This window comes from Panthera uncia, assembly GCF_023721935.1.
Source record: "Panthera uncia isolate 11264 chromosome A1 unlocalized genomic scaffold, Puncia_PCG_1.0 HiC_scaffold_16, whole genome shotgun sequence".
Lineage (NCBI taxonomy): Eukaryota > Metazoa > Chordata > Mammalia > Carnivora > Felidae > Panthera > Panthera uncia.
The window spans coordinates 27,030,990-27,057,783 of record NW_026057576.1 but is presented as its reverse complement, the minus strand read 5'-3'; the positions used below and the strand labels follow the sequence as shown (position 1 = coordinate 27,057,783).

Sequence of the window (26,794 nt, the reverse complement as noted above, 5' to 3'; positions counted from 1 at the left end):
TTTTTTCAGTTTTGTTGTATTTTTTAAGTGTTGGGTTTAGTTGGGGTTCATGGTTAGGTTGTTTGGAATCTGTCAGATTGTTTTGAGGCTTGCTTTTGAGTTTTGTTAGTGCGCCTGCAGAAAAGCCTCACTGTAGTGCTCCCTTAGTCCCCCAGCTAAGGTAAATTCCGTCTGAGGAGCCCATCCATTGCCTGATATATTACACAGCTTTTTTTCCACTCCGGTTGGTGGGGGTGCAGATTATTCCAAACCCTGTCTGGCTCCAGGTATTGTTTGGTCTGCTGCTGTTTGGTGGTTATTTCCCCAACCTCTGACACTTGGCATAGGTCAGTATTTGACCAGGGTCCCTAGAAGAACCCATCTGCAACTCTCTGATGCTCTCAGTCTTTGTGAGCTCTCTCTCCAGTGCTGTACCCTGAACGTTCTAGCCACCTTGGCCTTCCCAGACTCTCATCTCTGCCTCTGCAACTTGCTGAGGCCATCAGAACACTTGGCTTTCTCCTGTCTGTGCTGTGACCTGAAAGTAGCCAGCGGCCAGTGTTTCCCTTCTTTTGGCAGTCAAAAGCTTGGGTTACCTGTTGCCTAATGTTTGAAAACTAATGTTTCACATATTTTTTGCCCCACTTTGTTGTATTTATATTTAACAGAATATTAATTTTAACACTTGGCCATTTGGAATTTGGCCAGCACGTGTTTTTGGAGCATTTATTGTGTTATCAAATATTGTAAAATTAGAAATTACTGGAAGCTGATAATGATTCATTAAATGTAGAAGTACCCATTGAAACATTTGAAGGTATACTTGCCTCTTCAAAGACTTTTTATTTATTCAGCAGATGTTTGATTTGCCTTCTGTGTTAGAATATAAATACAATAAAACATTTTTGTCCTCCAGAAATTCACAAAAGGAAGGAAGCAGGAAAAAAAAATGGACTGGGACAACCCACCTTGGGAGAGCACAGAGGTGGTGGCTACTGTTTGGGCAAGGAAGGATTGGTAAGATGAGCCAAGTCTTCCTCAAGGAGGGAGGTCCTTCAACTGATGCATGAAGAGTAAATGACAGTTTAGCTGATGGAAGAGAGGGTAGGTTTGAGGGAAGCTTAGGAGGGTGACAGGTCAGGATTTGGTGACTGACTAGATGTGGTAGTCTATAGGGATTGAGGGAAAAGCCAGTTTCCAGCTTAGCCTGCTGGCTCAGTTGGTTTACTGGCTCTACGGAGAGAAATTGTTTAGAGAGAAAGTTTTATTCAGTTTTTGGACGTACCAATTTTGGAGTAACTGGGATATTTAGTTAGAAGTATTGAATAGAAAATTGGACCCAAGGAACTGAAACACAGGTACAGGAGTTGAACTGGAGATAGACATTAGGGACTTATTTGCACAGTTAAAATCAGAGGTAGAGATTGAATATCCTTGGAAAACTAGGTAGACTGAATACCACAAAGGACAAGAATGAAGGTTAGAAATATTAGTGTTTGAGTAACAAGTTGTGAAAAAAATTTAGAGAAGGAGACTAATGTAGTACCTAGAGAGACAGAAGTGTTCTCATTTAGAAATCACAGAGGGTACTTGTTAAAGGTATAGATTTCAGGATTCCATGTAGACCTCCTGAATCTGGATCTTCCGGGGTGGAACGGGTTAGAAATAAGCTGATCCACACCTGTGCTGAAGTTTGAGAACCAGTGCCATAGGAAGAGAGTCAAGATAGGACGAGAGTGTTGATAGAAGACAAGGAAGGGGTTTCAGAGACTCCTTGGCTTGGTTAACTCATGCTATAAAAAGGTCAGGAAATAGATGATGCCAACTTGAAAATTTCTTAGGCCAGAGGAGAGGAGGAAAGACGTGGGAAGTACTTATTTTCTGATTATAAAAGAACTTCTGTACATCCAGAAGAATAAAACCAGCATAATTGCGTCTACTTAGGTAAAAAAACAATGTACTCATCTAGTACATGTTCTCTTTTATGTCGCATATACAAATAACACATGTGCAGTTATACAGATTTTACCCAAAAATGGGATACTGTGAACATGTGGAAACTTATTTTACTTAACAGTGTATCATCTTCCCATATTATAGGTATGTGACATTTCATAACATTAAAAAAAAGTCCCAGTTGTCATGAATGACCACTGTCATGAGTTTAGTCTATATCCATTATGGTATTTCCGAGGCCTATACAAATATACACACACAGTTGGCTCATGTAATTTTTTTTTTAATGACAAGTAAAGAGCGTACTGTTTACACTGTTCTGCAATTTGCTTTTCCCCTTAATTTGTGGTGATGCTGTCACATCAGTGTGTATTCATCTAATTCTAACAGCTGGTAAAAATCAGTCATACGAATGCAGTATAATTTATTTGAATTGATGGGCTTCTAGATTATTTTTAGTTTTTTTTTTTGTTTTAGTGACTATTCTTTCACATATATATTTATGAATTTTGTGCAAGTGTATATGTAGGATAAATTTTAAGAAGGGGAATCACAGGATCCTAAGATAAGTGTAATTTATTCAAAGTGCCCCATATGTGTGTTTTCTATACTCTTCATAATTGTTTTCCAATGCTTTCATCTGTTTGTATTCTGTGATATTTCTTAAGATTCCCTTGGTGTTCCGATGTCTTTAGCAATATCCATTCTGCCTTTTGGTTGCTTCTGAGGGGATTTTGATTATTTCATGGTATTGTCTTTATATCCTGTGTCCTTTTCAGTTTTCTGCCCTGTCTGTCTGTACTTTCTTCTCTCTGATCTGCTTTCAAAAAATGATCTGGATCACTCTAATTTCTTTGTACAGAAACACACTTTGTTTTATTCCTTGTTTAGGACTCTTGTTTATTTACCTGTGATAGGGCACAAATCAAAAAAGCATTCAGTGAAAAGTTTACCATCATAACACAAAGGTGTTTAGGGGAAAACACTAGAGTTTTGCTCCTCTTGTGAAATCTGGCTAAAACTGCATTCCCTCGAAATATATAAGGTGGTGAAGAAACCGTGCTCTGTTGCTTTTCCCCCCATCTGTCTTCACATCATTTCCAAAGATACATTTTTTTTTTCTTTGCTTTACCAGAGGTATGAGTCACTCTGTCTCACGTTGGATTCACTTGGATAGGCTGTTGCAAAGATTATTCTCTGATAGATTTTTCCCTTTGTGAGATAATATTTTACTCGTGTTACGTTAAACACAAAGAGATGGAGTAGGGTTCAGAAAATGAGTGAAGATACAGAACTAAATATAGTTTCTTTTTTATTAATATAAATTCTGAGGTAGTGGTCTGAAAATAGATTATATGGGTTTTGGGTGACATGATTATATTTGTCTGGGCTTTTTTTTTTTTTTTTGTCTTTAGTGTATTTTTACTTTTTTATTTTATGTTTTTAATGTTCCTTCATAGGTCTGTTAAATACTGGATTCTATTTGCTTTAGTACTGCACTGTGAAAAGAGTGTTCTGCCCCAGTCTGCTATTCAGGAGTATTGTAGGTAGAGCACTGGGGTAATTAGAGGTGTCAAATCCGGGATGTTGTCTCAGAGCACCCTGGCCTCCCCCAACCTCCTTGTCAGGGGCCTGGCATGTCACAGCACCTTCCGGTAAGCGGCTCATCTAGATAACCAGTCACCTTCTTTCCTGAGTGTGTAATCTTTGCTCATTATTGACTTTGGTTAGCAGCTGCAAAGGTGATTGCTTTTTCCCATCTCTTTCCCCAACTCGGCCCTTTCAGGAGTCAGAGAAGGGGAAGATGCCTTGTGCGCTGTTCCTCTGTCTTTCAGTGTTGTAGTTATTTAGGAAGAGATGTGGTTTTTTTACACTTTTGTTGTTTTTAATGTTTATTTTTGAGAGAGAGAGTGGCAGAGAGGGAGACAGAAAATCCAGAGCAGGCTCTGAGCTGTCAGCAGAGTCTGACATGGGGCTTGAACCCGTGAACTGGGGGATCATGACCTGAGCCGAAGTCAGACGCTTAACCAACTGAGCCATCCAGGCACCCCCTTCAGTGTTATTTTTAACATGACTGCATCAACAGGGAATGCATCTCAGTTACTCAGTCACTCTCCTGTCTGGCATCTAGAGTGCTTCTTATTTCTTTCCAGTATAAAGTGTGTTTGAATACCTTTTCAGACCTTAACACTGGTGTTTGAACACCTTTTCAAACATTTATACTGGTTAAGACCTGGGGTGCTAGAGTTTGAAGGTTTGGATTTGAATCTCAGCTCTCCTGCTTACTGTGTGGGCCTGCATGAGTTGCTTAACTCGTCCTTGCCTCAGTTTTTCTCATTGTAAAACTGGAGTAGTACTACTGTACCAGTCCTAAGGATTAAATGAGATCTTCATGTAAATCTCTTAGTAAAGCACTTGGAGCCTTAGAAGCTCTCGCTAGGACCCTAGATGCTCTAGGATCATTGTTTTCTTTGATGAGTTCCCAAAAGTAGAATTGTTGTATCATAGCACAGGAATATTTTCAGAGTTTAGATTTGCATTACACTTTTGCCCACCAGAAAGATGCTAGTTGACTCAGGCGCCGTGTTTGAGAATTTTCCTTTTCTGGAACCCTTGTGTTGGCCTTTGTATTTTATATGGTACTTAAGGCAAGTCCCTTTGCCTCTGAGGGTTTCTGGCAGTTGAAGAGAACTCTATGGGTAAAGAGGAGTAAAAAGGATTATTGTCTTGCCTTGGCCACATAAACTTTTATGTTTATACCTCGTTTTGAGAATTTGGCCCCCTTGATCATTTTGGCCTGTAAGTAAATATTTTAATTTTTCTTTTAACTATTATTTATAGTTTCCAAAATGCCTCCTATAAATTATTTTCCATTTCATTCTTACAATAAACTTCTCCAGTAAGTAAGTTGATATGTGCATTGAGGAAACAGATCCAAAGATACTTCAATTTACCTGGAGGAAACCAAGCTAATGAGAGGATGAACAAGGACACAAATGGTACTCTTCTGAGTCCTGGTATGTTGCTCTTTATCTTGTACTGTTGAGACCTCCCTTGCCTTTCTCACAGTCCTACTTCAATTCTAGTCATTAGTCACATTTTATTATTAAAGAGACCACTAGGATTTATCCTAGTTCAGAATAGAATAGCATCATAATTCTTTATTAGAAATTAGAACCTAGAGGCACCTGGGTGGCTAAGTTGGTTAAGCGTGGGATTTTGGCTCAGATCATGATCTCATGGTTTGTGGGTTCGAGTCCCGGATTGGGAGATTCTCTTTCTCCCTCTCTCTCTACCCCTCCCCCACTTGCGCACCCTCTCTCTCTAAATAAATAAAAAAAAATAGAATCTATGCGCATGCATACACACTTTGGTTTTATCTCTACGGTGAAAGAGTATAAAATTAGAACTCCACTGAAATTTAGGGGTTTTTTTTTGCAGTTCTGATGGAAACTAGTTGATGTTTGATTTTGCGTATAAATCTTTTCATAGTGTAAACTTACATTAATCGGATGCCTTGAAAACCTCAACTAGGTTAATTCTTGGTAAGGCCAGTTTGGTTGAAACTAACCATTTCTTAAATCTTTATTGATTCAAATTTTTTAGTTATTTAATGATTTAGAATTCACTTCCTATTCTCATTCTTTACTATAATAAAATGTTTTTCTTCCAACGCTCTGAACCCAAGGGCCATTTTGCTTTATTCTCCCCTGTATCCATAGCATCAAGTCCAAGTAGATTTTAAATGAACAAGGTACTGTGTGGTCAGATGTGAATTTTGAATGGTTAATTCAGAACTCTCAAAGGTACTGCCTTAAAACATTGATAAAAAGTTTAAGTCCTTTAGTTTCAGAGTTTCTTCCAAGAGGGGTGTGTGTGTGTGTGTGTGTGTGTGTGTGTGTGTATGTGTATACACGTGTACATGTGTTGTAAGTACTCTTAATCATTTAACTTGGATTTTTTTTTAACTCTAGTCATTGGTATGCTGTTAAGATGGCTAAATAAGGAATTTGTTATTGTTTATGTGATTTTATTTTATCTACACAGATTTCATATTCTCATTTGCATATTATCAAATATTTCTACCCAAGAAATAAGAAGGTGTAAAAAACATTCACACATTCACGGTTGCTGTAGGGTTAGAGTGACTTTTGGGAGGCAAGAAGGCTCGGATTTTTTTGTAATCTTCACTATTTTAGATTTTAAAAGGTTTTCTAAACACTTCTTATTAAGACTTTCAAGTATTTTCTTATTTGTAAAAACACAAAAATAAAAAAACAAAAAAAAAACCTCACAAAGGCAGTGAGATTGAATAAATAAGGGTAAACTACTTTATAATAATTGTTTATGTCTCAGAATTTTTGTTTTATGTTTTAATTTTTTTAAATGACTGAATTTAAAGACCTTATTTTAGGACAAAATGCTTGCCTGAATCGCTGAAATCAGTAGTTTTCTTTTAATGTGTTTTCTTTAGGTGTTTTATGGACTAATTCTTCATTGATTACACAGAAAAGCAATATAGTTATGGCAGCCGTCCAGACTTCGAGAAACAGTCACGTGAAGACTAGAGCATCTGTCAGAAAAGTAAGTTCACTGTGTTAGATTTCTTTTAGTGATAGTTTTAATAAAAATGTTGATCACTTTTTAAGATCTCGTTAAGCAGCTGTATGATATTCTTATTTTTAAACGAATCTCAATATTGTAATTAGTAATATTAAAATCTTGCAGAATTGGCATATATGAAAATAGTGTTATGAGGTAATGGAGACAGTCAACTTTATTTCCCAGAGATTGCAATGCCTCCCCATTTCTTCTCAACAGATAGTTTTCTGTTTTTTATTTTCTCAAGATCTTCCATCTTTTAGCAATGTAAACATCAGCTATAAGTTTTCTTACGTACCTTTACCTTTGCCCCAAAATATTACCATTTACTCATTCATTCAGCAAATGTAAATTTGAGTGTTTATTACATTCCAGGCGCTGTGCTAGGTATTGGATAATCAGTAGTGAGCAAAATAAATATGATTCCCGATCCTTTGTTTGTAGTTGGTGGAAGAACCCTCTTTTTTCCTCTTAAGACAGTTTGGTTACTCTTCCATTTCTTGACCTTTTTTTCCCCTAACATTTTATTATGAATTTTATTATGAATTTATTATGAATTTCAAGCATAAAGAAGAGTTAAATTCATAGCACACCTACACATAAACTTTCATACGAATCAACCATATTCAACAGTTGTTAATAAAGTAAACATTGAACAATGTCAGAGTTAGGAGCATCAACCCCTGTGCAGTCAGAAATCATGTACAAATTTTGGTTCCCCAGAAACTTAACCACTAACAGCCTACTCTTGATGTGAAGCCTTAACAATAACTTAAACAGTTGATTGACCCATATTTTGTATATGTATTATATTCTGTGTTCTTAAAGTAAGTTCTAGAGAAAAGGAAATATTAAGAAAATCATAAGGAGGAGAAAATACATATACGGTATCGTACCATGTTCATTGAAAAAAATCCACATGTAAGTGTACCCATGCAATTCAAACCATGTTGTTCAAGGGTCAGTTGTATTTTGTTTTATTTACTCTGTGTGTGTGTGTGTGTGTGTGTGTGTGTGTGTGTGTGTTTGTGTGTGTGTACACGCACGTGTCTACTTTGTGGCAGAACCAACTTGACAGTTATGGTCTTAATGTCTCTTCACTCCTGAATACTTGAGTGTGCTTCTCCCAGGGATCACAGTATCCTCCCACATAACAATAATACAGTTATTGTATAAAAGTAGTGCAAGGATCACATTCAAGAAAATTCAGTATAATTCCCTACTATCCAATATCCAGATGTACTCAGATTTCCTTTATTATCCTTGAAATCTCTTTTGCAGTCCTCCCCACCCCCATTTTGGATTCAGTCTAGGCTTCTAGGCCTTAAGTTGCACTCGATAATTATGACTTATTTATGTTACTTTTGGTCTGAGAGTTTCCCTTCTTTTTTTTTTTTTTTTTTGATTTATTAAAATTCAAGACTGACTTCTTGAACAGACTGGACCAGTTTCTTGTACAATGTCCCACATTTTGGATCTGTCTGGTTGTTTTCTCACAGTGGTATTTAACTTATTCCTCTTTCTTCTCCATTTCATAGATTCTAGAAGTTAGGTGTAAATGCTTGATTAGATTCAGGTTAAACATTTTTGGCAAGAATAATGTATAGAATGATGTGAGGACAGAATTTCAGGTTTTCGTGTGATCAGTGATACAAAAATTGATCAGTTGATGAAGGTAATCACTCTGCCAGAACTGTCCATTTTAAAAGTATATTTTATATTTTCTAGTTATCAAATAATCTATGAGGGTGATACATGGCTGTGTGCAAGTATCTTGTTTTTTCCAGCAACCTTTTGTCTATTTGGCATCCTTGATGACCCTTTCCAGAATCTTATTTCCTGGAAGCTGCAAAATGATGATTTTCCTAATGTTATCATTCCTTTTACATTTATTAGCTAGAACTCTTTTATTTTTTTTTAACTTTTTGAAATGTTTATTATTTATTTTTGAGAGAGAGAGAGACACAGAGCATGAGGCGGGGAGGGGCAGAGAAAGAGGGAGACACAGAATCCGAAGCAGGCTCCAGGCTCAGCTGTCAGCACAGAAGCCGATGCGGGGCTCCAACTCACAAACTGTGAGATCATGATCTGAGCCAGTCAGATGCTTAACTAACTCACTGTGCCATCCAGGCTCCCCAGTTAGCGAGAATTCTTAAAGAAAACCTTTCTCTCATTAAGGTTAAATGAACTACAGTATCTCCTAAAAAGACATGGTAAATGCCCTTGAATTACCAATTTTCAGATTAGTGATTTGGTGTAATATGCAAGTGAGTTTATTCTCATTCATTCATTCATTTGTATTGCTCGACGCATGGATTTAAAAATTCTGTATTTTCCAATCTTTTATTTATAGTCATTTATGCATTTACTTATTAGTTTAAGTTGCTCAGAGGGTCTCTAACTTGGTCCCTGGGAGTCCCTCTAAGCTGGTGCCTGTGTTGTTTTGTCTCAGGCTCTTAATTCTTTGATTGCTTCCCTACTTTCTAGTATAACAGATTGACCCAGCTTCACCATCTACTTACCCTTCCTCAGACCTGAAATTGGCTATTTTCCCAAAAAACCCTGAATAGTATTTAGGAACCAAGTACCCTGGGTACTAGGAGTACTCATTGTCCTTTCAGTGCCATGAATTTATATCAGTAGTTCAGGTTCAGATTTCAGATTTTTTCCTTTTTTTGAGTTGTTTGTACATTATTCTGAAAACCTCCACTCATTAATGAAAACAGAATCATTTAAAACTTAGAATATTTTTTAAAGTTTATTTTTACTTATTTTGAGAGAGAGAAAGAGAGAGCAGGAGAGAGGCAGAGAGAGCGAGAGAGAGAGAATCTACACTGCCAGTGTAGAGCCTGATGTGGGCCTCGATCTCACAAACCACAAGATCGTGACCTGAGCCAAAATCAAGAGTTGGATGCTTAACCGACTGAGCCACCCGGGCGCCACATAGAATATTTTTAAGCCCATAGAAAAGCTGAGGAAAAAAAACTCAGTGCAGTGAACACTATACATACTCTTCACTTAGGTTCACCCTCTGTTAACATTTTGCCAACCCATTCTGTTTGTGTGTGTATATAAATACATGTGCACACACAAACGTACTTCCCTTTTGAAACCATGTGAGAGTATGCTGCAGGCATCTCTTAGGAACATCAGCATCATGAGAGCCCCTCAGAAAATTATTAATTCAGTAGCATCATCTAACATGCAGTTCATATACAAATTTCCCTAATTGTCTCAGATATCCTTGATATTTTTACTTTGTTCTTCATCTAGGTAGGATCCAGTCAAGATTCACACTTACTTGGGTATTGTGTCTCTTTGGTCTTCCCCCAGTATCACCAGATATCACCAATATAAAGACATGTATCCTTTGTAATTAGTACAGTTAAGTAATCTGTAGGATGATGCTGAGAGAGAGTATCCTGTTCTCCTCCAGTAGCTTTTAACCCAGTGATTAGGATACGTTGATAATCTTTCCCTAAATCACTAATTACTTTGGGAGTTACAAATGGCATTTTTAAATTTTGTTATTCTTTCCTTATTTGTCATCCAGCATTCTTATATGTACACATATTTTCCCCCAACCCCCATCCTTTTATCTGTCTCTTTTAATGGATTCATAGATTTTTTTTTTTAATCCAGTTGTTATGATCCATTAACTATTTTTATTCTTTAGATGCCCAAGTTTGGCCAGTAGGAATTCCTTCAAGTTGGCTTCTGTTTTCTTTTTTTAATTCCAGTGTATGTATGTATGTACATACACTGGAATTAAAAAGGAATTAAAAAGTAACATACAGTGTTGTATTAGTTTCGGGTACACAATATAGTGATTCAACAATTCTTTACATCACTCAGTGCTTCTCACAACAAGTGTGCTCTTAATCCCCTTCACCTATTGCTTCTGTGTTCTTTTGAAATGACCCAGTTGGTCCCTGAGGTCTTCATTGCTTTCTGTCACAATTAAGATGTTCCATCCACACATCATGTTTTCTCTGCCTCCAGCTTGGAACCAGCCATTTTCCTAAGGAGCTGTAGTTCTTTTATTAGCAAATGGTATTTAGAAACCAAAATCTGGGTGCTGGGTATGCTCATTACTACTGAGGGTCATTGCTTCTGTGATCTTTTTTTCTTTTTTAATGAATTTATTTATTTAGAGAGAGGGACGGCACGAGTCTGGGAGGGGCAGTGAGAGAGGAAAGAGGGAATCCCAAGCAGGCTCCTCACTGCCAGCTTAGAGCCCAGTGTGGGGCTGGAACCCACGAATCTGCGAGACCATGACCTGAGCCAAAACCAAGAACCAGACCCTTAAACAACTGAGCCACCCAGGCACCCTGCTTCTGTGATCTTTTAATGGAAAAATGTAGTACATGTGTTTAAGAATCATGAGTTCATATTGATAATTCGTATTCAAATTTAACATCACGTTATTTTCTTGACTGCTTTGGTTTCATATTACGTGTATCTCTTAAACCAAAGATTTCCACTAATTTCTAATTTATTAAAATTAGCAAACATTTACTGAGTTCATATAGTACGTAAGGTACTGAAATCTGAGGAAGCATTGAATAAAATGTAGTCTCTGACCTTAATAATTTAGTTTAATGGTAGGAAAGACAAATACATGTAGAGACAGTAATGGTGATGTGTTATGATATGGACTTCATGATCTCAGTGTGCAGACAATACAATAGAAACTTTGATAATGACTAAGGGGTGGGAAAATCTTCATAGGTCTTGGACTGGGTAGGATTTCTACAGGGGAAGATTAGAGAGTAAGGACATTTCTGATAAGAGCAGATCAACAAATCAGTGGAAGGAGAATATGGTAGAAGGAAATTAACATTCTCTTTATGTCTGACTATCATACTCATTATTTTCTTTATATAAATTTTTCTTCCATCTGTTCCTTTGCACTTGTGACCTTTCTTCTGCCAAATCTGGAAAGCCTTATCATCTAGTTGTGTTAAGACCCTGAAAAGCGTTAGTTCAGGTTACTCTCTTTCTTTTCCATCTCCAACTTTGTTATGAGAGTAATCACTTTGGTTAGCATGCCTCATTACAGTTTCCACATCATCTCACTCCTTATATAAATTGTTGCTTCTGTTCTGCCAATGACTAGGAAATCAGGCATGTAGTCTGTTGGGTTTTAGTGTAGGGTAAGAGTAAGTGTACCCATTGTGAGGGCCTCATGAGCTTCTAATAGGTCGAATGCCTGGGCTGTGGTGTGTGTGTGTTTTGATCACTTGGAACTCTACTTAAATAAGCCTTTTGTTCTTTCTTCCTCTCAGCTCTATTGAATTCTGTAGATATTCTGTAGCTATCAAATGCATATTAATTGGAGAGTTAGTGACGGTACACTTAAAAGTAGAATATCTCCAGGATCTTTTACCTTGTCTTAGAATTAACTAAATTAAGAGTATCTTTTATTTTCAGAGTTTCAGTGAAGATGTGTTCCAGTCGGTCAAGTCTTTATTACAGAGTGAGAAGGAACTATGCAGTGTATCAGCGGAGGACTGTTTAAAGCAGGAGGAACATGCCAATTTGACTGAGGTTTGACATAATACTTTCTATATCTTTTCCTAATAAAACACAGTGTATTTTCATGCTATTTTGTAATACTTTCTATATCTTTTCGTAATAAAACACATGGTACTTTTGTGTATTTTCATCCTTTGTAAAGCTGCATCGTCTATTTTTAAATTGTTTAAAATCTCTCTATATTAATTCAGTATGAGAAATACCTGTTTTAAATATCCACCAACATAATTGTCTTAGTGTATTATAACGAGCACATTTAATTCAGTGCATAGACATTGTTGATCACTCATTGGACATACAGCACTATATTAGATGATTCCTGCTGTACTCTGAAACATGAAATATATACTATTTTCATATATTCATTTTTTTGGCTATTGTTAGTTTTCTTGGTTATTTAAATTCAGCACTTTGATACAAAATGAAAAAGTAGTGATAAATTTATTTTGAAATTAATATATATACTAAAGGTATACTAACTACTTGCTCACCTATTTCTATGCTACATCAGTGTTTCCAGTCTTTGTTTGGATTTATTACTGTGAAAAGAAGTAAATTTTTTCTTGCAATACAGCTGTAGTTAATCAACACATTCATGTTACCAATGTTACCAAATGAGAGAAGTAAGATATTAGGTTATTCAAGCTCAAAGATGATAAGTATGTTAGTTAAAAAAAAATTTTTTTTGAAACCAAGGATCTAATAAAAAATAGGGATTTTCATATATATATATATATATATATATATATATATATATATATATATATTATTGTCAAATGGATTTTCTTATTTTGGGGAATGCTTTTCTTCCATACTCCTTGAGAAACTATACTTGAGATAGTTCCACAGGCTGATGAGCATACCTTTTAGGCCTAGTGTTCTCTGACCCAAGCCTTTTCTATTTGCGTCTGCTAATTTCTGTGGCTCTTGCCTGTTATCTTCTTTGTTATCCCTCCTGCTTTACTTTAGTAAAGCCCAGCCACCCTTAATCTCTTCACTTGTTGCCAAGTGTGACAGGTCTCCTGTGTCCTTCTGCCCTCAGTTTTCCAGCCTGTTTTCTCTAGCTGCTGACGTAGTGCCTTTCCGAGCCCACATTCCTTGGCAAAGCCTTCCTTGGTCGATGGGAAATATAAAACTACTGGCATCTTCAAAACCCCATGTCAACTTATTTTCTCTTTTGTATACAGTAAAAGGAAACTTGAAAGAATAGCAGGAATTTCTGTCTCACTTGAGGGTGTGCGTAGCTCAAAGTATTTTTTCGAAGAAAGGAAGCTTGTTTTTAAGTGTCTCTTTGTTACTGAGTGCCTGTGCTGTGCCAGGCACTTTCCTCCACATTGTCTTGTTAACCCTCCCAACCGTGGAAGAGGAGTTGTATTGCTTTAAGTTTTATAGATGAGGAGATTGGCTCTTGGAGCCAAACAATGTACCTAGAAACCTGGAATTAACTGAACACTTTTGGGAAGTAATAACCATATCAGAATAAGGATCCCGGGGTAATAGAATATTGTGACTTGGTTGTAACTCATCAGAAAGGGATAAAAAGTACATTGAGTGTTGCTTTCTGTTTTAACTATGCTGCTTTCCCATAATTCTTGAGAATTGATTATCCATATTGCTGTCATTTAAGTATTTCATATTTTTAGTCATAGTACTTGTTTAGTAGATTTTTGTCTTCAAATGGAAAATTTTCCTTCCTATGATGTGGCAGACCTAAAGATAATATAAATTTTAAAAATAATACTTTTTGGGGGTTACAAAAGTAGTATGTAATGCTTATAGAAAATTAAGAAATACTGAAATCATGAAAAAGAATGCCTGTAATTAGTCTTACGAATTAGGGGAAAAGAAAAACATGGTGAAAAAAAGTAGCAAAAAATAAGAACACTTATAATTCTACCATCTAGAGGTAATCACTGCTTACTTGGTGTGTCGCCTTCCAGTATTGTTTTTCATGTGTATGTTTTTAAAAATAAGGTTGAAATTGTGTATATACCTGTGTCATCTTTTCTGTAACTTGTCCTTTTTACGTAATGTGACATTTTCTCATGCCATTAGATATTCTTTAGGAATTTAATTTATATAAACTTTTGCAGAGAAACCTCTATTATATGGGTGTTGAAGGAAATAAGTGATAATATCACAGGGAGTCAGTAAGGAGTCTTGGGGGCCTACCCAGGGAAGGCCTCTCTGAGGGGGTGACATTTAAGTTGGCTCTTGAAGAATGAGGAGGAGCGAGGCATGTAAACATCCGAGGAGCAGTGATCCAGGTTGAGGGGGCATTACTGCAAAGCTCTTAGGCATGTTCTAGACCCAGAAAGGGGACCCATGTGTATGACTGTAAGCAAGGAAAGGTTGAAAGCACCAGCTAACCCAGAACCTTGGAACCTCAGTTAGGACTTTGCAGTGGGAGGTGTGGAAGGGTTTTGACAAGGAGGTGACATCATTCCTGAGACCGGGTGGGACAGGACTGTAGTCATGCAGGGAGGTGGTGGCAGGGGCATGGAGAGAAGCGGACGTATAGGAGATGGGTGTGTGGAATAGAACTGATTAAATTTGCAAATGGAGTGGACATGGGGAAGGTTGAAGAGCTGCATTACGGAGCCACTTCTTTGGTAAAAATCCTTTGTGCTGATCTTTGAAAATTGGAATCATTTTGTCCATGACAGCATTTAAAAAATGTTTTTAATTGAGGTATAATCAACCTGTAGCATAATCAGTTTCAGGTATATTACAGAATGATTCAACATTTGTATATAGCAGTCAACATTTTAACATTTTATGTGCTTTTTTCTATTTCTCAGCTCTGTCAATAATTGAGATAAGACTTAAAAACTCAATGGAGATTTATTCCTTTTTTATTCAGGTCACATTTCTAGGTTTTAATGAAGAAACAGATGCCGCTCACATACAGGTATGGTTGATTTATTGAACTGGAAAAGACCATGAGAGATTATTTGGAACAAAATTTGAGACCATGAAATTTGCCTTATTTGCCTAAAATGTACATTCAACTCTTCTGTTATCATTCCTATTTGAAGCTAAAAGATGACATTTTGAGATCTGCTTTTGAGTGTGCTTTGGGCATTTTCACTTCTAGCATTTGCAGAGTATTCTTGTTACAGAGAGCAGTTTTAGGTTAGGAGACCACAAGTGTGATATATCTGAGAAGGCTGCAAGCCACAGGCTAACTTTCCTTCCATTCTGTGCATAACGTAGAAAGTAAGACTTCTTTTTTATTTTGGATGGCCTCAAAATCTGACTTCCTCAGATTATTATATTTTTAATTGAGATAGTGTTAAATTTAGAAGGCGAAATTTGTAAAAACTAGTGATTAGCTAATGCAAAAATTTTAGCCTGATTTTGGCAGGTATTTAGAGAGAGACTGGTAGTTGAGATTATGATCAGCAAAGGAAAGTTTCACAGTTACATAAAGAGGGTTGAAGCTCTTGCAGATGTGGTAGGCATACTTTTTTTTTATACCTTATGCTGCTTCTTAATAATTGTGGTTGCCACGTGTTTCCTTTTGTGGTAGTAAAGTGTCTCCTAATAGAAGAGGTAATACCGTTCACTTCTTTATGAATAATGCATATCAGGTGATAATGAAAATTCTGCCGTGTGTTTTGATTGTGCCTTTGCCTGAAGGAAATAGTTTATTTTTATTTAATTGTTGAAAGTGTATTTGTTTTGAGAGTGTGTGTATATGTGTGCACACGTGTGGAGGAGGGGCAGAGAGAGAATCCCTAACAGGCTTCACACTGTCAGCCCTGATGGAGGGCTTGAACACGCCAACTGTGAGATCGTGACCTGAGCCGAGACCAAGAGTCGGACGCTTAACTGACTGAGCCACCCAGGCGCCCCTGAAGGAAATAGCTTAGACAGAAGGCACAAGAGAAGACATATTCCTGAGAACATAAGGCTGAAAAGAGAAGTGTTCTGAAGTATTTTTTTTTAATGTTTATTTATTTTTGAGACAGAGAGAGACAGAACATGAGCAGGGGAGGGGTAGAGAGAGAGAGGGAGACACAGAATCTGAAGCAGGCTTCAGGATCTGAGGTATCAGCACAGAGCCGCACTTGGGGCTCGAACTCACGAACTGTGAGATCATGACCTGAGCTGAAGTCAGATGCTTAACCGACTGAGTCACCCAGGCACCCCCTAAAGTATTTGTCTCGTACTGTAGTTCCTCTTTAAGAGTTACTGATAAAGCCATGTTTATAAAGGAAAGTACTCTTTGAGGGGTCAAAGACATTAATAATTCTTTCACTGGGTTAAATATTTACATAAAAAGGACAAATAAGTAAAATAACAAAATCTATTTTCTTTATATCTTCATAAATTTTTCAGTTAAAATCTAATACAATATGTTGGAGAGGAAAGGCTGAAAAATAGATTTGTATTTTGCAAATATAAAACTTAAGCTCCGCGAAGTACATTCTATTGGGAAGAATCTCTATATGTATGAAAATTCCATGGTTAACCTGAAGATTGCAGGTTGATATTTGCAGCTAAAAACTCTTAAAAGCCTAATTGTCATGGATTCAGGAGGTACCATGTAAAAATGCTTTGTAGCTTGATATCAGTACTTGAAAAGACTGCAGAAACAGCAGGTATTACAATATTTTAGTACATTTTATTTTTAAGTTAAATTGATTGTGTATGATAAACCATATTAACTATTTTGAACTGGAAATTATATTAACCAGTGGACCTTATGATTTTCAGACAAAGCCCACATTATAGGAGTCTTAACAAAAGTGTTATGGGGCAGCTGGGTGGTTCAGTCGGTTAAGCGTCTGACTTTGGCTCTGGTCATGATCTCACGGTTCATGAGTTTGAGACCTGAGTCAGGCTTTGCACTGACAGTACAAATCCTGCTTGGGATTCTCTCTCTCTCCCCGTCTCTCTGCCCCTTCTGCATGCGTGCTCTCTCTCTCTCTCAAATAAACTTAAAAAAAAAATTTTTTTTTAAGTGTTATTTATTGTATCGTTTTAAATTAGGATTTAGCTGCAGTTTCTTTGGAACTTCCAGATCTTCTGAATTCACTGCACTTCTGCAGTCTAAATGAAAATGAAATTATTTGTATGAAGGATATAAATAAATCATCAGATGGAAACAATGGTTCTCCAAATCAGGTAACTTTTATATATAATTTCTAATGAGTTTTTCAGGGCAAATTTTACAATGACATTTGATGGAGAGTATTAAACTTTTAAATGCTTCAAGTTTCTTTTTTTTTTAAATGCTGTCTCAAGGAAATACTATTTATAAGAAACATAACTCATGAAGCTTTGAAATTACTGAAGGATTGAATAACTTTGGCCATAGCTTTCAATTAGATTTTTCATGTGTGAAGTTCCCTAAATGATAATGCCCAATACATATTAGTTTGTTTTAGAAAATACATTTCTGGGTTTCTTGAATTTCTTCTGCCTTTGTATAAACTGTAGGCACTTTCCCCTTTTATGACCATTTCCAAATTTATATAAATATTGTGTGGTTTTTTTTTTTTTTTTTTAATATTTATTTATTTTTGAGACAGAGAGAGACAGAGCATGAGTGGGGGAGGGGCAGAGAGAGAGGGAGACACAGAATCGGAAGCAGGCTCCAGGCTCTGAGCTGTCAGCCCAGAGCCCGACGCGGGGCTCGAACTCACGGACGGTGAGATCGTGACCTGAGCTGAAGTCGGACACTCAACCGACTGAGCCACCCAGGCGCCCCATAAATATTGTGTTTTAGAGAACATACTTTAACTCGTTTTCTGGTTAAAAAAATTCAGTGTAAAGTGGACATTGGAAGACATGTTCTTTATTTGTAAATAAAAATGTCACCATTTCAGACAGCTAGTTAGTTTTATAACCTTCAGCTTTCCGTTCTTATACTAAGTATTATTTTGTTAATAATACATCAAAGATAAATGCTTTGCATTTTTTACCTCCTAAAAATTGAGTTAGTGGGTTTAAAATTTGAGTTACTTATTATTCCAAGTATTAAAAAACTACAGTGTTCAATGGAGGTCTACAGATAACAATAGAACTGCTTGCCTCATTTCCTTAATTATATTCTTCATTTATATTTACTTTGTTTTATTTGCTAGGATTACAAGAGGTGATTAGCTATTTAGTTTCCACCTTTTCCAGTAAGTCATTTGTCAATATTTGCGTTTTTTAAGGTAATACATATGGAAAAAATCTGATGACTTAGATTCCTGATCAAAGCTGTAAACATCATGGTAAATTGTAAAACTAGGGGAATTTAGGTCAAAGGAGGGGAAGATTCTTTTATAATAGGAGAGAAGGTGGTATCAATGTGGAAGCCACTGTAAAATGGGATACAAAAATAGAACAGAACCTGGTTCTTGCCCTCATGCAGTTTACAGTGTAGTTGGTGAGCTAGGTTAATGAGCAAGGGAACTCCTAGGGCTTATAGTAATATAGGAAAGCATAATTGCCAAGGGTATGGGTGGTAAGTTCTGTAACATTTAAGGAGCTAGAGGAGGTGGAATTTGAATGCCGGATGGGAGAGAGATTGGGAGGAAAAGAGATTGGGAAGTGAGAAATGTAGAGAAAGAATGAAGAAAAGAATTAAACAATACAAAATCAGGGAGCCTTCCAGGATCCATGCATTTCTTTTTTTCCCAAGATTGTGTTATTTCTAGACTTCACTTTCCAGATACTGTGCTTTGTTTGTATAATACATGTTGAAATTAAAATTATTTTTTATCATCTTTCATTTTCCCCAAGAGTCACCATTCTGGAATGCTCTGTGTCATGAGAGTGTCACCTACATTACCAAGGCTCAGAATTGATTTTATCTTTAGCCTGCTAAGTAAATACGCTACTGGTATAAGATATACCCTGGACACATACTTGCATCAGAAGCGCCAACTTGAGACTGCTCAGGAAGATGATGACGACACCAACCAGTCCGTGTCTTCCATAGAGGATGACTTTGTCACTGCTTTTGAGCACTTAGAGGAAGAAGAGCCTTTAAAGCCATTTACTGATGGTTTGTTCTTTACTAGACTTTCTCTTGAAATAGGAAATTAAAGTCTGATGTTCGATTTAAAAGTTTTAAGGCTGCCTGTTCCACTGAAATTTATTTTGAAATTTGATACCGTTTCAGCATTTTACCTGTTTGTTTTTTTGATTGTGCAAGGAATTTTTCTTATGATTTTTAAGTTCATTGCTACCTGGTTTTTAGTTTTGCTATTTCTGTTCTTATTTTGGTAGTACTGTTCAAGCAGTGTTTGCTTCATTACATTAAGTGTTTGGACCATGCCTGGGTTCAAATTTGAGAAGGGTTAGCTGGCAGAGGGACGATATTAGTGTTTCTAACACACAGCAACAAGAAACTAAGCATTTTGTAGACCCAGATATTCCCATGTGTGAGGTAAAATGAAATTATGTTAGTGAAAGGTGTATTTGCTCTCAAATTCATTTGGGAGGAATCTGGTAAACCACAGAGTGTAGAAATCATTTATGTTACAAATAAATATTTCATGCTTAAAGTCTACTTACTCCCATTGATGTGAATTAATTTTTAAAAGATTCTGTTCAAGAATAATTTGATCACTTTATTCTTTTCCTATAGGAATAAGCATTGCTGCACTAAAGAGCCAGTGTGATGCTGCTTCACAGACTTCTTCTGGTCACCATCTAGAAACCCATGATTTAAGAATTCTGGTTAGCTCTGGGAGGCAGAAGTCATTGGCTAAACCTTCAACTTCCTTAATAAATATGCTGGGACATAAAGAACTACCTTCTGTGAAAACTTCAGTCACAACATTAATTTCTGAGCCTTGGATCCAAAAGAGTTTCTATAGATCATCTAATGCTTCAGATAAAGGTAGTGATACACAGAAAATGTTGTTTTCTTCTTCTCCTGCCTATTCCTCTGAATCTGAATGCTCAAGTCCAAGTCCTGTTATTTTCTTGGATGAAGAAGGATATCAAAAAAGTTTAAAAGCAAAACTTGAGTTACCTAAAATTCCTGTGATGAAAGATGATATAGAGGATTCAGACTCAGAAGTAAGTGAATTTTTTGATAGTTTTGATCAGTTTGATGAGTTAGAACAAACTTTAGAGACTTCTTGTCCATTTCTAAAAGATCCTGTTGTAGGGAAGCCGTCGCAAAAGAAAGGACACAAACATGAAAAATCTTGTTCTGTAACTACTACTATGAATCCTCAAAAATTCAAGTTTGAGCGTCCAGCTCTCCCAGCTAACGTTAGAAAGCCAACTCCTCGTAAACCAGAATCCCCTTACAGTAACCTGTGTGATGCCCCGGATTCACCTCGCCCAGTGAAGGCGTCAGGGGAGGACAGTGGTTTGTTTAGCCCTATTCGATCCTCTGCCTTTAGCCCTCTTGGAGGTTGTACTCCTGCTGAATGTTTTTGCCAAACAGATATTGGTGGAGATAGGATTCATGAAGATCATGATTCTGTTTATTACACCTATGAGGATTATGCGAATAGCATCTCATGTAAGGTTCTGGGCTCTGTTCTTCATACCCAACATACTAATGCCACATCAGACATTAATAGCATTAAGAAGGGAGAAAATAAAACCATAGCTCTTCACAGTGGAAGCCTTGATCAAAAAAGTAAATCTAAAAATAAATCCTTGATGATTAAAGATACTATTCAGAAATTTGCCTCAGACCTTGTGGAAAAAAGTTTTGGCAGTGCATTTAAAGACTTACAGAAAGGAGTCTCTTCGTGTACCAATGCGTTGTGTCACCTGGCTATCAAATTGACATCCTCTGTTTTTCAGATGGCATTTAACGAGCTGAGAAGGCAGTGTGCGTTTTCACTGAGAGAACGTGCTGTTAGTGGTCTGGCTAATTTTTTGGTGAGTGAAGCTTTATCAAATGCTTTCAGGGATTTACAGTATGTAAAAAAGCAGATATTCACAAACACAGTCGCTCGGTTTGCTGCGGATCTTGCGGAAGAGCTTGTTTTTGAAGGCATCATGGAGGTGTGTCAGTTTTCCTGTCCCCCAACACCCGCATCTCCACAGTGTTGGCCATTTGACTATGAAGACAAAGCAGTGAAGTCCTACGCAAAAGACCTGTCTGAGTCTGTATTACAGGAAGCATTCATCGAGCTTTCACAAGCCGGTGTGACCTTCTCAACCAAGGCAGCAGTTAGTGTTTCCACAGATACCATAAAGGATGCCAGTGCAGGAAATTTAGCGCCGCCGACACAGACCTCCACGTTTTCCCCTGCTTTTAACAACCAGACCCTTATGGAGACCAAACCCATGCAGGAACATAAAAAGGAATACACAGTACAGCAGGCCTTGTTTTGTACTTCTGGAATTGTTACTTCGATACCAGTACCCTTGGCAGGAAGTGCCCTTCTCCCATATCATATCTCATCTAATATATATCAGTCAAAATCTCGTCGGTCATCGGATGATAGTAATTTGAATGGCGATTCTATCCAGACATGTGTTACCACAAAAAACAAAGACGAGGAAGTAGCGTGTCTCAGAAATATTTGTTTACCCTCAGACCACAATCCAGGTAACCAGAATGACTTTAAACCAACTAATGATGCTGCTGAAGTGCAGAGCTCTTCAAAATTAACAAGTGATCCTGTGATTATTAACAACTTTTCTGCAGCAATGGTGCATACGATTGTAAATGAAACTTTAGAGTCAATGACATCATTCAAATGTACAAAAACAGTTGATGAACAAACAGATGGTGTAACTAAAACAGTAAAGGGAGAAACCCTTCCTTTCTGTTCTGATCAAGCAACAGTGCAACAGAGCGAAGTTAGCAATAAGGATATGTTTGCTGATCGATTATCTAAATCTATTATTAAACATTCCATCGATAAAAGCAAATCAGCGATCTCAAATGTAGATAAAAATGCTGAACGCAAGGAAAACTTGCTTGTTCCTGGAGAAGAGTCACAGTTGACCTTGGAAAAGTTCCCCAAATTTCTCGATGGTCAAGATCACTTAACCCCCTGTTCACTTTCAGTAGGAAAGGACTGTGTTCCAGAATGTAAAGGTTCTATAGTTCATGGATTTTCTTTAGAGACACCACAACCTTGTCCGACAATTGTGGGTCAGAAACCTGATTTGAAGGAAGTTGCTAAAGACAAATCCATGAAAAAGGATAATTTGAATAATGCAGCACTTGAGCCCTTGTGTTTTGGTCAAGACCACCCTTGTCCTCATTCACATACTTTCTCCTCTACAGTGCTTACGTGTGTAGATGGTTTGCACGTGGAAGATAAACAGAAGATTAGAGACGGCAATGTGATACCCGATACTCCTCCATCCACTCCTCTAGTACCATCCCAGGCTAGTTCTGAATGGGATATCAAGAAGTTAACCAAAAAGCTCAAGGGGGAATTGGCAAAAGAATTCGCACCTGCTACACCACCCTCTACGCCTCACAACTCATCTGTTGGTAGTTTGTCTGAAAGTGAACAAAATACTATAGAAAAAGAAGAGTTCATGTTGAAACTCATGCGATCTCTTTCAGAAGAAGTGGAAAGCAGTGAAGACGAAGAGCATCCGGAAGTGGATGTGAAGTCAGAGCACTCAGGGAAGAAAGTTCAGTTTGCGGAATCGTTAGCTACGCACATCATTTCTCTGGCCACAGAAATGGCAGCTTCCCATTTAGATAATAAAGTAACTCAGGAACCCAAGGTTAAAAGCCCTTGCTTAACTGTGAAGAGTCAAAGAAGTGTGTCACCTACTGCTTTAAGTCACTCAGAGGAAAACTTACAAATATTATGCAATTTTGCAGGTGACCTGGCAGCAGAAGTCATTACGGAGGCTGAGAAAATAGCAAAAGTTAGAAGCTGTGTGCTTTTCAGGCAAAGGAGGAATAGTTGTTACGTGGACGGTGGCCGAGACGATAGATCAGAAGAGAAGTTGGAGATGGAGGCTCTAGCAGACCCCAAAGAAGTAGATCCGTCCAGTCTTTCATTACCACCAAGTTCTTGTGTGTCTGGTCTGACGTACAAGTATCCCAGCTGCGAAAGCGTGACAGACGAATATGCAGGTCACGTTATCCAAGTGCTCAAACAGGAAGGTGGTAATAGTGAGTTAATAATGGATCAGTATGCCAATAGACTTGCCTATCGATCTGTTAAGTCAGGATTACGAGAAGCAGCGAAGGCAGCCCAAGTGAAGTGCAGCTCAAAAATGTTCTCCGTGCAGAGCTCACAGGTGACAACCAAGAACGACCTCTTAATATTCTTAAATAAAGAACACCACCAAGAAGTAGATCACGAACGGCAAAGTAAAATAAGTGGAGTTTACCTTTGCAAAAATAAAACTTGTGAATGGACGCTGGATACATACAAAAATGACTGCTCTGAACTGTATAGTTTTTCAGCCTCTCTTGCTCACAGCATAACAAGAGATGTTAAAAAAGAGCTGACAGTGTCTACAGCTGGCTTGCCAAAATCCTTAACAGATTCTTGCCTTTATGAAAAGTCTGGACGTGATGAAGAAACCAGGTCGCTCGCTGAGCCAGAATTTCCTCAGGCTCTTCAGCCTTCCCCGCAAAATCACAGATTTTACCACAGTACAGGCAGCTTAAATGGGTTTGGTTATGGAGAGAGTGTGGTTCAAGCTATAGAACAGTATGCGAAAAAAGTAGCGGATGATACCTTAGAGCTCAGTTTAGGATCTGCAGTTTTCCATGCGTCTGAGTCCACAAAAGCAGCTGATAGGGTCACTTATGCAGAAAAGTTGTCACCTCTTATAAGTCAACCCTGCAGATATTGTGACCGTAAAGAACTGCATGATTGCACTGGAAATTCATCTCAACATGTTTCCAGGCAGGATTCACTTGCTACTAGTCAGCCAGCTTCTAAGTCAAAACTTAGCAACATCTATCAGGAATCTAGAATTTTTCATCTTGATGTCCCACAAATTCATGTTGGTCTTGATAAGAAGACAGTGCTTGCGGAGAAGATAGTTGCTGAAGCTATTGAAAAAGCAGAGAGAGAACTGAGCAATACCAGTCTGGCGGCTGACAGCGGGATTGGACAGGATGGCGTTAGCTTTGCCGAAAGCCTTACCACAGAAATAATGACGTCGGCGATGACCAATGTTGGACGTGCTGTTAGCAGGTGAGTCTCAGATTTCTTTTGGGTCTTAGGATAAAATGAAACGTTAAACTTGATCATATGGGTCTTAGGTCCTGTTCCGAAAGGTACAATTATTTTTAACTCCTAAGTTAACAAAAAATTTTCCATACTACATTTGTGTATTGTTTCATATCCTGTACGTTAGTCCTTGTCTGTGTTGTCTCATTTTTTCCCCAGCAGCCCTCTGAGGGGAGGTGTTAACCATCTCCCAAGCTGGAAAAAGAAGCTTAGGGAGGATGGTCACCTTGCCTCGTTCACAGAGCTACGAAGTAGGTAAAGCTGGATTGAAAGAACAGCTGGAGGGTTTTATACAGCAAATGTATAAAGCAAATGATAACCAACTACTCTGAGATTAAATTTTTTTATAGTGTTTTATTTTTTTCTCTTCACAAAGGTAAGTTTTCTTATAAAGAACATAATTTAACCAATTGCTGTGAGGAAGAAAGCTTTAAAAACAAAGATTTTCACTGCTGCTATCACTGCTTCTTTTTTTTTTTTTTTTTAAGATTCTTTTTTTAATGTTTACTGTATTTACTTTTGTGGGGGGGGAGACAGAGAGTGAGCAGGGGAGGGGAGAGACAGACAGACAGACAGACAGAGAGAGTATCTGAAGCAGGCTCCAGGCTCCAGGCTCCGAGCTGTCAGCACAGAGCCCAACACGGGTCTCCAACTCACAAACCGCGAGATCATGACCTGAGCTGAAGTCGACGCTTAACCCACTGAGCCACCCAGGCGCCCCTCCCTTCTCTTGATAGGCCCCTATCTAAGGGGACATTTCTAAGAGCCTCACAGGGTCTTGTGCTGTGTCTTGTGCTCAGAGACTCTGACACTTGAGTTCAGATTTGCGCTTTTAACGTTTTTTGCCTCCCTGGGAAGCATCAGGATCATCACTGTTATTAGCTGGTAGGATTTTGCTAGTCCCACTGAAAAGAGAAAGTTCCTAGAGTCGGGGTGGGATTTAATGGAGTCACAGGATTTTCTCAGATTTTTTAGTGGCTTTTGTCAAAGCCGTGGCAATGTCTGTCTCTCTTCTTAGCCATCTTAAAATAGGGAGATGGTTTGTTGAGGACCTTGGACTGCAGTTGTTCCATAGCGTCCTCTTGAGCTGTTTCTGGGCGGTCCCTACCAGGCAGCCTCCTTTCTCCTAGAGCAGGAGTTGGCACACTATAACCCACGGGCCAGATCTGGCCACTGCTTTTTGTTTTATTTGTAATCATCTGTGAGCTAAGACTGGTGTTTACATTTCCTCGGTGGTTGATAAATCAAAAGAATACTATTTTGTGACGTGAAAATTATATGAAATTCAAATTTTATGTTCCTCACATAAAGTTATGTTGGGACACAGCTGTGCTCATTCATTTATGTATTGTCTATGGCTGATTCTATGCTTTAGTTGCAGAATTGAGTAGTTGGAATAGAGATCTGTGGCCAACGGTGCCTAAGTGTTTGCTCTTTGGCCCTTTATGGTAAATATTTGCAAACTTTTGTCCTAGACCTGCATTTTCTTTGTTCATGATTACCTATCAGTTCTTAATATGATGATAGACATATAAGAAGTGGTTAATAAATATATGGATAAATAAGTTGTAGTAAACTAGGCTTTTCTACCCCTGTAGCAATCTTCCTCAAATAAAATTAGCCTCAGACTATTTTAAATGTTTCTCCCTGTGCGCCTCCCCAGGCCTGTGGGAGAAAAAGAGACTCACCTCTAGATTGGAGTCTCTAAGACATCCCTCGAGGGCCTGGCAAATGCTATTATTGATAGCTCAGTATTTTCACTTTCCCTTCCTACTCCCTTGGGTGAGTAAGTCAGCCCTTGGACTTGTTCATATAAGCTGGTGCTGTCTATTCCAACGTTTTGTCAAGGCCAGTGGAATATTGCTTTGTATTTCTTTTCCCTTTTCTCTTCTTTTCTTAATAACTGGGCTAGGGTTCTATAAGTGCTGATCGTTAAAAGTTGACTCTAGTGTGTATAGTGTGCTGTTTCCCAGTTTCTGTTTCTGATGTTAAAATGGTTTGCCTTTGAAGCTTTAAGGGGGATTCATTCAGATGGATTATTTTTAAAGGTATCGTTTGGATTCTTTCACTAGTGTCCCCTTTCTTGCAAATGTTTGATTCGTGAAAATAACCATAAATATTTCACAGAGCTATAATGTACAGAAGGGTGGTATGTGAGTATTAAATGGGGAATTATATGGTAGTGCATTTTTAGAAGAGCAAACATCTAAACTGTATTCTGAGCTGTTATTTTTGAGGCAGAATAACTCAACAGTCATTAAAACTCTTCTCTGGACCTCATCTAGTGGGTCATTTCAGCCAAAAAACCATTAGATTGTGGCACATTCCAGAGAAGTGTTAAAAAAAAAAGAACAAAGGAGTGCTCCATTATGGCTCAAAACTGTAATGTGCCCGTCCACTATAATTCTGGTTGCTGTATCTTAAATATAAAATGAGGATAGCCCCCAAGGGGGTGGGCAGTTCAGGATCTATCCCAGGCACTGGGAATACAGAAATAAGTAAGACGGTCAAAAATATGTGTTCTCTGGAGCTTATGTTCCAATGGAATAAGACAAAGAAGTAAAATACGAAATATGTCA

General features: G+C 37.8%; 1 protein-coding gene across 2 annotated transcripts in view; it reads left to right on the top strand.

The window, feature by feature from the left end:
- The window catches only part of AKAP11 (A-kinase anchoring protein 11), a 49,231-nt gene that overhangs the window by 6,427 nt on the left and 16,010 nt on the right, over positions 1–26,794 (top strand). For both annotated transcript variants that reach the window (XM_049646993.1, XM_049646995.1), the window contains exons 2-7: positions 6,410–6,519; positions 11,971–12,087; positions 14,939–14,986; positions 17,074–17,208; positions 18,817–19,081; positions 19,667–24,179. In XM_049646993.1, coding sequence (XP_049502950.1) covers positions 6,460–6,519; positions 11,971–12,087; positions 14,939–14,986; positions 17,074–17,208; positions 18,817–19,081; positions 19,667–24,179 — 5,138 coding nt within the window. In that variant the 5' untranslated portion in view covers positions 6,410–6,459. The remainder of the gene's footprint in view (positions 1–6,409; positions 6,520–11,970; positions 12,088–14,938; positions 14,987–17,073; positions 17,209–18,816; positions 19,082–19,666; positions 24,180–26,794) is intronic.